Raw genomic sequence first — 13,088 nt, 5'->3', positions numbered from 1 at the left:
CTAGCTAGTAGCTTTCTATTAGCTTGCTAGCTAGCTTTCTATCTATTTGTCTTACTATTTTATCCGATTTACTTCCGGGTTGAGTGAATGCCGGCGCGTGTGGCTGCCGCTGCTCACCCACAGAAAAACTTGGGACTGTAGAGTGACCTTGAGATTTTTGAAAGGCGCTTAGAAATGAAATGTATTATTATTAATGTCACAAATTACATAAATACTAATATAATAATAATATATAATATAATAATTTAGATATTTTTATATAAATTAAGTTATTAAATTATAAAATAAAATTGTAAAATATTAAAATATAATATAAAATCTAATATAACAATATTAAATTAATTAAATTATAAATTAAATTATTTTATTTTTATTATTATAAAATAATAATATAATAATAATTTGGTGCGCATAGATTGGTAGCGCCTGCCTGGTCACTGTAAAAGGTGGTGGGCAGGGTGCGGAGGGTCCAGCGGGGTCTTCCGCGCCCTTGTCCTGGTTTCCTGCAGTGTGCAAGTCAAGTATCCTGCTAGCTGCTAGCACCTGATGCTACTAGCATGCTTCTTCCAAGGAGCAAAATCAACTGTCTGGCGGAGAGAGAGCTTTTTAATCCCGTTTATCCATCTTTTGGTAAGCAGCACGTGGCAGCAATGCGATCACGTGACCTCCCAAGTGAAACGGGGAGAGAGAAAGTGAGAATACCAGCGAGACAAAAAAAAAAAAAAAAAAAACAAGGAGCTGCCGATGCAGAGTGAGCAAAAGATGGAGAGAGAGAGAGAGAGAACAAGAAAGGGGGAGGGCGAGCGAGCGAGCAAAAGAAGCTGCAGGAAGCTGTTGTGGTACAGGGGGGGGGGGGGGGAGAGGTTCCAGTTGCGCTCGCACATGCCACCGGAGCCTCTGCCGGTCCCGAGATTCAAGCCCCCTTTGGTGAGGATACCGCCGCCCTTGACCGCCCCCCTCGCAGATCCGCCTCTTGTCTTGATGTCTCGGTGCGCGTGTGTGTTGCTGTGGTTGGCGTGCGGCTGCGTCACAGGTAAGAAACGCTCGGTTTGTGTGTGTGTGTGGGGTGTGTGTGGGTGTGTGTCCCGCGTGGACAACAACGACCCCCATTAAGCCGCTCTGCGGTGTGTTCACTGCAGCGCGTGCGTGGGACATGTCAACATGGGCAGTGGAGTGTGTGTGTGTTGTGTTTGTATGACTAGTCTTGTGAGGACCACTCACAATTTATACTACAGGTGTCAAAGTCAAGGCCCGCGGGCTAAATCCGGCCCGTCACATCATTTTTTTGGGCCCGCGAAAGCAAATCAAACTTGTGAAATGCTCCATGATGATTGCTAAAATCGGAGCCAAAATGTCATATTTTTGGATGTCAACCACAATAAAAGTCATTATTCGTGACTTCAGATTTGAAAACGAATTATTCATTAATTTGCTGTGTGCTCTATATGTAATATTTGAAGGGATTTAAACATTCTAATGGGTTCCCCAAATTCATAACGGCCCTCGAGAGGAAGCCATAACTACAATGTGGCCCGCGGCAAAAAAATGATTTTGACACCCGTGTTTTATACCACATGTAGTGAGGACATTTTTGACAAGTGAGGACCTTTTGTCCGGTCCTCACACGTTTTTCCATTCTAAAGGCTTCTAGAGCGTCTATATACGCATCTGTTAAAGTTTCAGAGAGGTCCTCACAAATTCACCCAAAATGATTTTTTGGTGTGTATTTTCATTTCACTTGGATACACACACTTTTTACTCACTGTGTGTGTGTTTATATGTGTGTGTTCGTGGTTAATGAGAGGAAAAAGTTCATACCACAAAAGTTAAATGATATTTTAACCAAATTCACTACAGGGGTGAGGACTTTGAATGTAGCCATTCAGAAACCTCACTCCTGCTGTTATTTCAGTTTCAAGTCCACTTTTTTATTTCTTTGTTTTTAAAGAAGTTGAAATGAAGTGACATTTAATGTTCAAATGGAACACTAGTTCTTCTCTAAACTTGTGGTCCTCACTCCTTATCTGGACTCCACTCCGGACCTCACGAAAGCATTGAAACAGGAATTTGTGTGTGTGTGTCTGCTTGCATCGAGCGTAGGTAATTAACTCATGCACTGCCATTCACAAATTGATTCGGGAATTGAAAATATGACGTAAAACGCCATTCTCGAATTGTAATTTTTTTTGGTGCTGATAAAGCGCTGGCCAGACCTCTGGCATTTTTTCCATGTTAGCGCTTTGTTCCAGCTTCAACTGTTGTTAAAGCGCTACCTTGAATTGGTCGTGTCAGTGTCAGCGGTCCATGGTGGATAAGTCGTAGAGTTTATAAAAAGTCTACACACCCCTTTGTACATTTGTGCAACCCCACTTGGATAGGGTATAGGTCAAAGGTCACATGAATGGAGGAACAATTTTGATCATGAATTCTTTTATTTTGACATTTGAACAGGATCATTTAAAGTTTCCTCATGGCTTCGTTTTCTGATTTTTTTTTTTTTTTGCAAGCTGAGAAGAAACGAGGCGGAACGAGAAGCGACGTTGCGCAACACCGGCCCGCGGCGGAAAAACTTTGGATTGAGTTAGCGTCAATTTCGCCAAAGCAGCCAAACTTGATGCGTTACGTTGAGGATGACAATCGGCCTAATGAGAAGCGCCCATGACTTGCGTGTTAGTGTTGTGAAATGGATCTATAGTCCACAAACGCAACCAAGTTTAATTTGAAGACCACCCCCATTGCCGCCGCCACCCCCCCTACCCCCTCCAAAACCCATCACATTAAGCCCCCCAGTTGATGTCATGGATTTGGGGGTCTGAAGGAAGTTGTGGGAGGATTGAGGAAAGTGTCATGACTCACACACAAACACACACACACACACACACACACACACACACACAATTTTGCAGCGTCTTTGCTTCCCCCTACTCAGGAACTTTAGAAGCACTAAATGTGACAACACTTTTTTAAATCCTCACTAATCTCAACTAACACACACATACACACACACACACACACACACACACACACACACAGCACGAATCTTTAGTTCTCTTTTGCGACCGTAATCCCCAAGAGGATTAAAACGGTACGATGATGCCAAACTACTTTCACTTCTTCTGGCTGTCATACACCCGTCACCCAGTTGCCACGGCGACCGCTCACAAGTGCGTGTGTAGGCAGACAGACATACGCATACACTTGGAATGTTCAAACAATTTATATTTGTTCACGGTGCCGTCATTTTCATTATTGTTGTTTGGAGAATTATGTGTGTGTGTTTGTGTGTGTGTGTATTTCATACCTGTTAAACTGAGAGACACTGACCTTACTATAGGCTCAATTTTTTTTTTTTACTTCGAAAAACCATACGTGTGTGTGTAATAATTCACTTTGTAATTTAATTAACAAAATTGTACATGTAAATATGAATACATAATTTTAACAAGTTACAACTTATTTCTAAGCATAATCAAATATATTATTTGTTGTTGAGCATTGTGGCTTTTATGGCTAAAAAACTAATTTGAATTTGTGTTCTTACGATGTATGTTTCTAAAAAAAATAATGATATTACGGCGAAAAAAACAGGCGAATGTTTTCAAATTTTTGATTTGATTTCAAAATAAAATTCCACCGGACCGGAACTTATCTTCTCGGAACTTTTGTTTCTGCTCGAGACTTTTCGCACGGACTTGTTTTCTCCGTGCTTGACTTCGCTTTTTACGAGTAGCGATATTTGTTGTAATTAACATTATTGCTAATATTTAATGTCGAAAACTTTCTCATAAAAACTTTTTGTATGCCCCATGTATCTAAAAAATGTGCAAAAATCGTCCAGAACACGGCGAAATACGGTCAGTTGACATGTATGGCACTGTTTTCAAAATACATATCCAATGTATCGTGTGTGTGCGCGCAGAATCAAGCCTGGCGAGGATGCAGTCTGTAAATTGGCCAGCAGAGGGCGCTCAACAACAGGCAGATGGCGTCCTCTCCCACTCGCCGCCTCCCTTCCATGATGACTCCAGGCTCCAGTTTATGTCCACACCGACACACACGACTAGCGTAGAAGATGAGACGACACTTCCTGAAGTGGACGCCTTATCTTCATCTTCATCATCATCATCGCCATCATCAGGTGTGATGTCATTGGCTGGGATGTTAACCACGCCCATTCCCTCCTTTTATAAAAATAATAATAATACATGTCATTTATAAGCGCCTTTCAAAACTCAAGGTCACTTTACAGTCACAGGATAAGGATATTTAATAGATAGCTAGCTAGATAGCTAGCGAACTAGCTAGCTAGCTAACTTAATGGATGAAGAAGAATTTGAAAGTTGATTCTATATGTGACCGGGAGCCAGTGGAGCTCTTGGAGGATCCTAGCTGGCTATCTATTTGCTATTTTGCTATCTATTAGCAGATGTAGCTATGTAGCTGGCTGGCTATTAGCTATATGGCTATTTAGCTAGTTAGCTAACTGTCTAGCTGGCTATCTATATGCTATCTATTGGCTATCTGTCTAGCTAGCTAGCGATGTAGCTGGCTATTTATTAGCTATATGGCTATCGAGCTAGTTAGCTAACTGTCCAGCTGGCTATCTATTCTGGCACGTGTGGCTGCCGCTTCTCACCCGCAGAAAAAAATGATTCTGTGACTGTAAAAAGAGTTTTCAAAGGCGCTTAGAAATGAAATGAATTATTATTATTATTATTGTTATTATTATATCATTATTATGCAAATTTGGCAATAACAGATGATTTTCCAAATCCCTACAATCACTTCAATAGGATTATTATTATTATTAGTAGTAGTAGTAGTAGTATTATATCCAAACACCTATGTTGGTTTTTCCAGAAACTTCCAGCTGCTCTGTGACCTTCACGCAGCCTGAAGGTTACATCGACTCATCAGACGCGCTTCCCTCAGCCGGCCATGTACACTGCACGTACACCATCACCGTCTATGCGGGGTATGGCGTCGAATTGCAGGTATTATAATAATAATAATAATAATAATAATAATAATAATAATAATAATAGGAATAAGAACAGCAGTAATATAGTACTAATAATATAGTAGTGATAATATAGTAGTGATAATTTAGTAGTACTAATATAGTAGTAATAATAATACTAATAATAATACATTTGATTTATAAGTGCCTTTCAAATGCACACACACGTCATTTCCGACTAGTGTCCCAATATTTTTGTCCGACTATAACCATTTATCATCATTCAGGTGAAAAGTGTCAATCTGTCAGATGGCGAGCGACTGTCAATCAAAGGTGTAGCAGAGGGTGGGGCTTGGCTGCTGCTTGCCAATCAAACTTTGCTGGTGGAGGGGCAGGTCATCCGCAGCCCCAGCAACACCCTCGCCGTCTTCTTCGCCTCCGCGCAAGACGACGACGACGGCGGCGGCGTCGGCACGTTTTCGCTGCATTACCAGAGTGAGCGCAACCAAGCGTGCACGTGTCGAGACACACATGCGCGCGCACACAGGAGGCGTTTAACGAGCGCAAACTTAATGAAAGTTGTAATGAGCTCATTAAGAAGCGTGCTCAGTCATGTGTTGACTGGATGTAATTAGCACATTAGCATCATCGCAAACACCCATTTAGTATTGTGTCAGTTTGTGTGTATGTGTGTGTGTGTGTGTGTGAGAAAGAGAGTTTGTATGGCTATTTTTGTGAGGACTACTATGGTTTTATACCAAATGTAGTGAGGACATTTTTACAAGCACCCTTTTAGCTGGACCTCACAAAAACAGTTCAAACAGGAATGTGTGTGTGTGAGAGAGAAAGAGAGTTTGTATGGCTATTTTTGTGAGGACTACTATGGTTTTATACCAAATGTAGTGAGGACATTTTTACAAGCACCCTTTTAGCTGGACCTCACAAAAACAGTTCAAACAGGAATGTGTGTGTGTGTGAGAGAAAGAGAGTTTGTATGGCTATTCTTGTGAGGACTACTATGGCTTTATACCAAATGTAGTGAGGACATTTTTACAAGCACCCTTTTAGCTGGACCTCACAAAAACAGTTCAAACAGGAATGTGTGTGTGTGAGAGAGAGAGCGTTTGTATGGCTATTTTTGTGAGGACTACTATGGTTTTATACCAAATGTAGTGAGGACATTTTTACAAGCACCCTTTTAGCTGGACCTCACAAAAACGTTCAAACAGGAATGTGTGTGTGTGTGAGAGAAAGAGAGTTTGTATGGCTATTTTTGTGAGGACTACTATGGTTTTATATCAAATGTAGTGAGGACATTTTTACAAGCACCCTTTTAGCTGGACCTCACAAAAACAGTTCAAACAGGAATGTGTGTGTGTGTGTGAGAAAGAGAGTTTGTATGGCTATTCTTGTGAGGACTACTATGGTTTAATACCAAATGTAGTGAGGACATTTTTACAAGCACCCTTTTAGCTGGACCTCACAAAAACAGTTCAAACAGGAATGTGTGTGTGTGTGTGTGTGTGTGTGTGTGAGAGAGAGCGTTTGTATGGCTATTTTTGTGAGGACTACTATGGTTTTATACCAAATGTAGTGAGGACATTTTTACAAGCACCCTTTTAGCTGGACCTCACAAAAACAGTTCAAACAGGAATGTGTGTGTGTGTGAGAGAAAGAGAGTTTGTATGGCTATTCTTGTGAGGACTACTATGGTTTTATACCAAATGTAGTGAGGACATTTTTACAAGCACCCTTTTAGCTGGACCTCACAAAACGTTCAAACAGGAAAGTGTGTGTGTGTGTGAGAGAGAGAGTTTGTATGGCTATTTTTGTGAGGACTACTATGGTTTTATACCAAATGTAGTGAGGACATTTTTACAAGCGGCGTAATCTTTGTCAAACGCACTCAGTAGAAGTCATTTGAAGTGATTTTACAAATTATGGACGCAACTTGTCCGGAGGTGTCGGTTGTCCTTTAAGACTCAACAGAACCAAACGTCAACACAACCGATCGAACCCTCCCGTAAAGTCGTCGTGTCCTAGCAAGCAAAATAAATGCTAATTTGTTTTTTTTTCCCCTCTGTATTTGTCAGTTTTCCGATTGAGTTGTTTACTTCCTAAGCGACCCCGCTATGGTGAGGTAACCGTATTGGACCTCTTACCCGGGGGCATCGCCCGCTTCCACTGCCACATGGGCTACCACCTTCAAGGGAAACCAGTGGTCACCTGCGTCAACGCTTCGCGGCCGGCTTGGAGCGACAAGGAGCCCACCTGCAGAGGTCAGTACCCCCGAGGGATCGGTCCAGGTTTTTGTTCCTACGGGTCGGTTCAGGGATGTCTTCTTTCTAGCTCTCTGCGGTGGTACGGTGAAGAACGCCACGTTGGGCAGAGTACTGTCGCCTTCGCCTCACCACGGGCCAAACTCCACGCGGGAACACTCGTGCTCCTGGTCTGTGGAAGCGGCCCAGGAACGAAGGCTGCACCTGCACCTGGAGCGACTTCTACTCGGACCCTCGGACAGGTAGGTCGGAACTACAATACACCATTGAAACATCAGTAGGAAGTTGTTGACGTTGTGTTCTGGTTAGACTGGTTCTGTGGAGTGGCCTGGATTCTGGATCCGTGGTGCTTTTTGACTCGGGTCGAAGCACACACGTCCCCTTTGAGGGGGTGATCAGTGAAGGCCCCGCTGTGAGGATTCAGTACTTCATGGAGCAGCCCGAGCAGAACACGGGATTCAACATCCGTTATGAAGGTTTGTATCGAGACAAACATAGGCACCTTGGACCAAATCTTTCAGAACTTGAGACCAAGGGCCACTGATGTAATTCGTCCCCCATTGTGGGACGAATAAAGGTTTTCTGATTCTGATTCTATTCGCTAGCTATTAGCTATATATTCGCTAGCTAGCTTGCTATCTATTGAAGTTACTTCAGGGTTGAGTGAACGCTGGCGCGTGTGGCTGCCGCTGCTCACTCACAGAAAAAAACTTATCCTGAGACTGTAAAGTGACCTTGAGAGTTTTGGAAGGCGCTTAGAAATGAAATGTATTATTATGATGATGATGATTATTATTATAGATGGCTAGACAGCTAATAGATAGCTCGCTAGCTTTCTATCTTTTTTAGTTATTTCGGGTTGAGTGAACGCCGGCGCATGTGGCTGCCGCTGCTCACCCACAGAAAAAAACTTATCCTGTGACTGTAAAGTGACCTTGAGAGTTTTGAAAGGCGCTTATAAATGTATTATTATTATTATTATTATTAAACTAAACAAATCCCATCTTTGTCCCCATCCAGCCTTCGAACGAGGTCACTGCTACGAGCCGTACCTCCAGAATGGCAACTTCACCACAACGGACCCCTTGTACGGCGTTGGCGCAGTGGTCCAGTTCAGTTGCAACCCGGGTCATGCCCTAGAACAGGGTCCTCCAATCATCGAGTGCATCAGTGCCCGAGACCCTTATTGGAATGACACCGAACCGCTTTGCAAAGGTGACTGACAGAAGCATAAACAAACGAAGCTAATTTAAAGCAACCTAATACAGTGATACCTCTGTTTACGAACCCCTTGGCTTACGAACATTTCGGTTTACGAACGTTACATTTATGAAAAATTTACCTTGGCATACGAACTGTTTTTTGGGATACACACGCAGCTGTCACAATGAGTGATGTGTCATTGGCGACACATCACAGACACTTGATGCAAAAAGCTATCGACCAAGCTAAACAGAACACAATTGATGAGGAACTAGGTAAAATTATCGCAGAGAAAGCATCTACAAGGGCACATTTATTTATTTATACATGAAATAAGGCATATTTTGTGTAGTTTTAAGGCTTAGAAAATAACAAAGTAGAAAATTATGTTTTATGGGGTCCTGGGAATGGATTATTCTCATTTTAATGGTTTCCTATGGGAAATTAATTTTTGGGATACACACTTTTCGCCTTAGACACTCTGTCTGGGAACCAATTAAGTTCGTAAGCCAAGGTATGACTGTAGCTTTTTTGTTTATTTTAATTTTAGCTCAGTGCGGAGGTGACCTGAGCGGCCCGGGCGGGGTCATCTTGTCGCCCAACTGGCCCGAGTGGTACGGCGAAGGGGAGGAGTGCGCGTGGAATATCCACGTTGGAGAAGACAAGAGGGTGCTCATCGACGTTCAGCTGTGAGGACAACCACAACGACTGTTTGATTGACGGAAGGTCCAACAGACCGATGGACTGACTGACTGACTTTTGGGTCAACTGGCTAATAAAGCGACTGACTTACTTGGACAGAAAATGACAATTAGCGTTAGCATCCAGCATCGCAACGATCTCAGCTAAGCGCTAGCTTTCTCTCTGTCTACCGCCAGTCTCAACATCAGCGAAGGCGACTTGCTGACATTGATGGACGGCGACGAGGGCGGCGCCCGCTCCCTCGGCGGCTACTCGGGTGGGCGTGCCCCCTTCAAGCTCTTCTCCAGCACCCCTGACCTCAGCGTCACTTTCCATTCGGATCCGGCCGGACTTGTGCTGGGCAAAGGGGAGGGATTCATCATTAACTACATGGGTGAGGGAGTCTGTCAGAGATGTTCGATCGGTTACTGTGGACGAAGGCTCGGACCCAGAAAGATTGTCTTTTACTGCCGGCAGGAGACGTAGCCATTCATGACAGACGTCTGAATTCTGCAGCCCTCTGCCAAGCTATTTATTCAGACAATATGCAAATTTAAGTGATACATTAGTAAAACATAGTTTTCTTGATTAGAATACCACGCCCCCTGGGCGTTCTAAGCGCAAACAGCTGTAAGCAATCAAACATTGTCTCTTCCATGAACTGATAAATGTGTAACCTGGCTAATGAGCTCTTCCTGTGAAGGACTTTCAAGTCTTAAATTACTTCTGTGATAAAGGAGTTTCCCAAGTCCTAAATTCTGTCCAAGGCCAGATCTCCTAGAATCTAGGACCTAGGTGAAGATGACAGTTTAACAAGCTCTGTCTGTTGACCTCAGATTGACCCCAGGTTGTCTGTGCTTCAATTGTGTATTTGAGTCACACATGTTGACTAAGCATATAACAGCATGAAACTTTTAAATATGATAACTTCTTATTCTCAGTCAGAGTCCAAACGCAACACCGACATCACCTAGCAACCAATGACACCCCCCTACCCTCCTGGTGTTTTGTACTTGCATGCACCGCCACCTCCGTTTAGCCTCGCTATCCTACTGAATCACTGAACAAATTGACACATGCGCCGATTATTATGAAAATAACTGCACACACGCTGACTCATTCTGTGTGAATCACACACACACACACACCAAATTGTGTAACCGCTGATGACAACAAAATGCTAATTCTGATGCTAACATGCTAATACACCAACGATCCACAGAGGTCTCCCACAACGACTCTTGCGCCGACCTGCCCGAGATCCAAAACGGTTGGAAGACCCACGTGGACGGTTTAGCGTTGCGAGGCGCCCGCGTGACCTACCATTGCGACCCAGGATACGACCTGCAGGGCGGCGACACCCTCACGTGCCAATTGGACCTCTCGTGGAGCACGCAGCCGCCATTTTGTCAGAAGAGTCAGTATTTTTGTCTGTCCTTATGTCCTTTGCGAACAGTTTCAGGTCTCTAAACAATCTTTTGCTTTGGCAGTCATGTACTGTTCAGACCCAGGTCACGTCGAGAACGGCGCCCGGTCCCTGTCAGACCCCAAACTACTCGTGGGGACCACCGTCCGGTACCGCTGCGACGCCGGATACATTCTCCAAGGCGGCGCTACCATTACCTGCTATGGACGTGAGCCAGGGACGCCTGTGTGGACTTCGCACCTCCCACGATGCACCTGTGAGTCACTTCTGACGGAACGAAATGATGTACAGTGATACCTTGGCTTACGAACTTAATTGTTTCCCAGACAGAGTGTGTAAGGCGAAACGTGTTTATCCCAAAAATTAATATCCCATAGGAAACCATTCAAATGAGAATAATCCGTTCCCAGGTCCACATAAAACATAATTTTCTACTTTATAATTTTCTAAGCCTTAAAACTACACAAGATATAAAATGTGATATGGTATTATAATTAAAGAAATAGACACTAGTATATAATAAAGTAATTTTATTTACCTTTTTGATGGTTGTTGATGGCTTGATGGAATGGAGTGGCTGGTTTCATCAGCATTAAACACTCGATGAGGAACGAAGCCTTCTTTGACCATCTTGAGGAATGATCCCTTGTAGGTGCTTTCTCTGCTATAATTTTACCTAGTTCCTCATCAATTATGTTCTGTATAGCTGGGTTGATAACTTTTTGCATCAAGTGTACAGCTGGCTTGTGGGAATTTCAACCTTGCAGTTTACATTCTGCCTTTCGTATGCCAAGGTAAAAATATCATAAATTTAACGTTCGTAAACCGACAAGTTCGTAAGCCAAGGGGTTCGTAAACCGAGGTATCACTTGTTGTTTTTATGTCTCAGCTGAGGACTCGCTGTCCTGCGCCAACCCCGGCGTCCCCGATAATGGTTACCAGCTGACGTCCAAACGCATCTTCTCGCCCGGGGAGACGCTGGCCTTTGTCTGTTACAACGGTTACCAGCCGGTCGGTGACGTCACCATTAAATGCGTCCAGGGAAGCCCCTCCTACTGGAGCGGACCATTACCCATTTGCAGAGGTGACCTGTCAATCACATTATTTTTTTGAGGAATGATGAACGGTTCATTGCATTTTGGGTACTTTTTTGAAAACACCGTGTTGAGCCAATTGAGGTAACACGCATAAAGAAGGTGAAAGCTTGTACAAATTCCCAGTGGAATAAATAAGCCCATTTCCAACGGCGCCATCTTGTGCATTTTCTGGGCGCTACATTGGAGTCCAGAATTGATACGGAAAGACTTCTTTAATCTATGTCAAACATTTATGCTTTCCTCTTTAGAACTATTCGAATCATATTCATAACTGGATGAGTAACAAGAAAGCATCTTCTCCGAATCTGAACTCTCTGATGCCATTGTTTTGATTCTGGAGCAAGGCAGTGTGTGACCAATAGTGATGTCACGAAAAAGGGGGCGGGACTTTCTGAATCTGCCCAGTTCCAAGCTCATTTTGTGGCGGTTTTGGGAAACTTTAAGTCATTTTTATTGGTGTTTTTCATTTGACTAAAAAAAATCAGCCTGTGTGTTTTGGGTATTTTACATGCTATAAAACGTTTTTCTGATGTCAGTTAGGAAACAAAAAAATGGTGTCGGTTGTCCTTTAAGTGAAAGCCGGTCCGGTAGCTAACATTTAGTCCAATTATCAATATCTTACAGCTGACCACGCCTGCTTTGCCAACCACGCTTTAGAAGGTGAGTGTGCATGTGTGCGCGTGGAGGCGGACTGGTGTTCACGACAACGTATGTGTCAGTCTCACACGTCAACGGTGGCGTCGGTGCAGCGGTGGACGGAAGCAATTTGCCGTTAGCCGGGTTGGTCCTGCTTCTATTGATGTCGGTGCTCCTGGGAGGCATTTATGTGCTGGCGACACGGTGGGAATTTACGCCATTTTTGGATGAAAATGAATAATGTCCTCTTGATTAACGTTCTGCGTGTGATGTCACTTCCTGTCAGGTGCCGTCCTGGCTCCAATCTCGGTCTGCCTTTGGTGTACCCTCACCCGTACCGGCAAATCACCACGGAGACCGAGTTTGAGAACCCTATTTATGAGGTGGGCGGCGCTATGCGTGAGCAGATGCTTTAGCTTAGCTTAGCTTTGATTTCGTATTAGCTTAGCTTTAGCCCCCTCATCCGCTTTGTGTGCAGGACTCTCGTGAATATGAAGTGTCCATTTGAGGAATGCCAAAAAAAGCTACCCTGTCACACGCTGCCCGGGAGGAAGGGATGTAAATAGATTTGAAGATGTCTTCAGATGGTGGCTAGGGGGCTAGCTGCCATCCTCAGAATTTTCACCCAAGGAAATACAGGAAGTGGAACAGTCAGAGTTCAAAAAAACAATCATATTTGTTGAACTACAGGTAAAATCCGACTTACGACCAGCTCGACTTACGACCACCTGTACTTACAACCACGGCCCTATTTTTAACATTTTAAGATGGGGAGTTTGCGAGTCATTTAGCCTCAGAGTCTCTAT

The 13,088-nt window shown here is 43.6% G+C and overlaps 1 protein-coding gene across 3 annotated transcripts; it reads left to right on the top strand.

Annotated features, from left to right (window-relative positions):
• Positions 1-838: 838 nt before the first annotated feature.
• Positions 839-12,899, top strand: sez6l (seizure related 6 homolog (mouse)-like). Of its 3 annotated transcripts, none has more exons than XM_089020564.1 (17): positions 839-1,033; positions 3,920-4,138; positions 4,861-4,994; positions 5,248-5,455; positions 7,054-7,239; positions 7,310-7,481; positions 7,549-7,715; positions 8,260-8,454; positions 8,993-9,131; positions 9,321-9,517; positions 10,346-10,540; positions 10,614-10,805; positions 11,439-11,633; positions 12,271-12,306; positions 12,366-12,486; positions 12,569-12,665; positions 12,761-12,899. In XM_089020564.1, the coding sequence occupies exons 1-17, from the start codon at positions 883-885 to the stop codon at positions 12,788-12,790; spliced, it is 2,634 nt and encodes an 877-aa protein (XP_088876690.1). In that variant the 5' UTR covers positions 839-882; the 3' UTR covers positions 12,791-12,899. The 3 variants fall into 3 exon arrangements, with proteins under 3 accessions (XP_088876690.1, XP_088876689.1, XP_088876691.1); XM_089020563.1 differs by having other exon boundaries at positions 12,737-12,873; XM_089020565.1 differs by lacking the exon at positions 839-1,033 and adding an exon at positions 3,365-3,854 and having other exon boundaries at positions 12,737-12,873.
• The last annotated feature ends 189 nt before the right edge of the window (positions 12,900-13,088 follow it).

Source organism: Hippocampus bargibanti, linkage group LG18, assembly GCF_051943395.1.
Source record: "Hippocampus bargibanti isolate YZ-2025 linkage group LG18, ASM5194339v1, whole genome shotgun sequence".
NCBI lineage: Eukaryota > Metazoa > Chordata > Actinopteri > Syngnathiformes > Syngnathidae > Hippocampus > Hippocampus bargibanti.
This window is presented reverse-complemented; position numbering and strand designations above follow the sequence as displayed.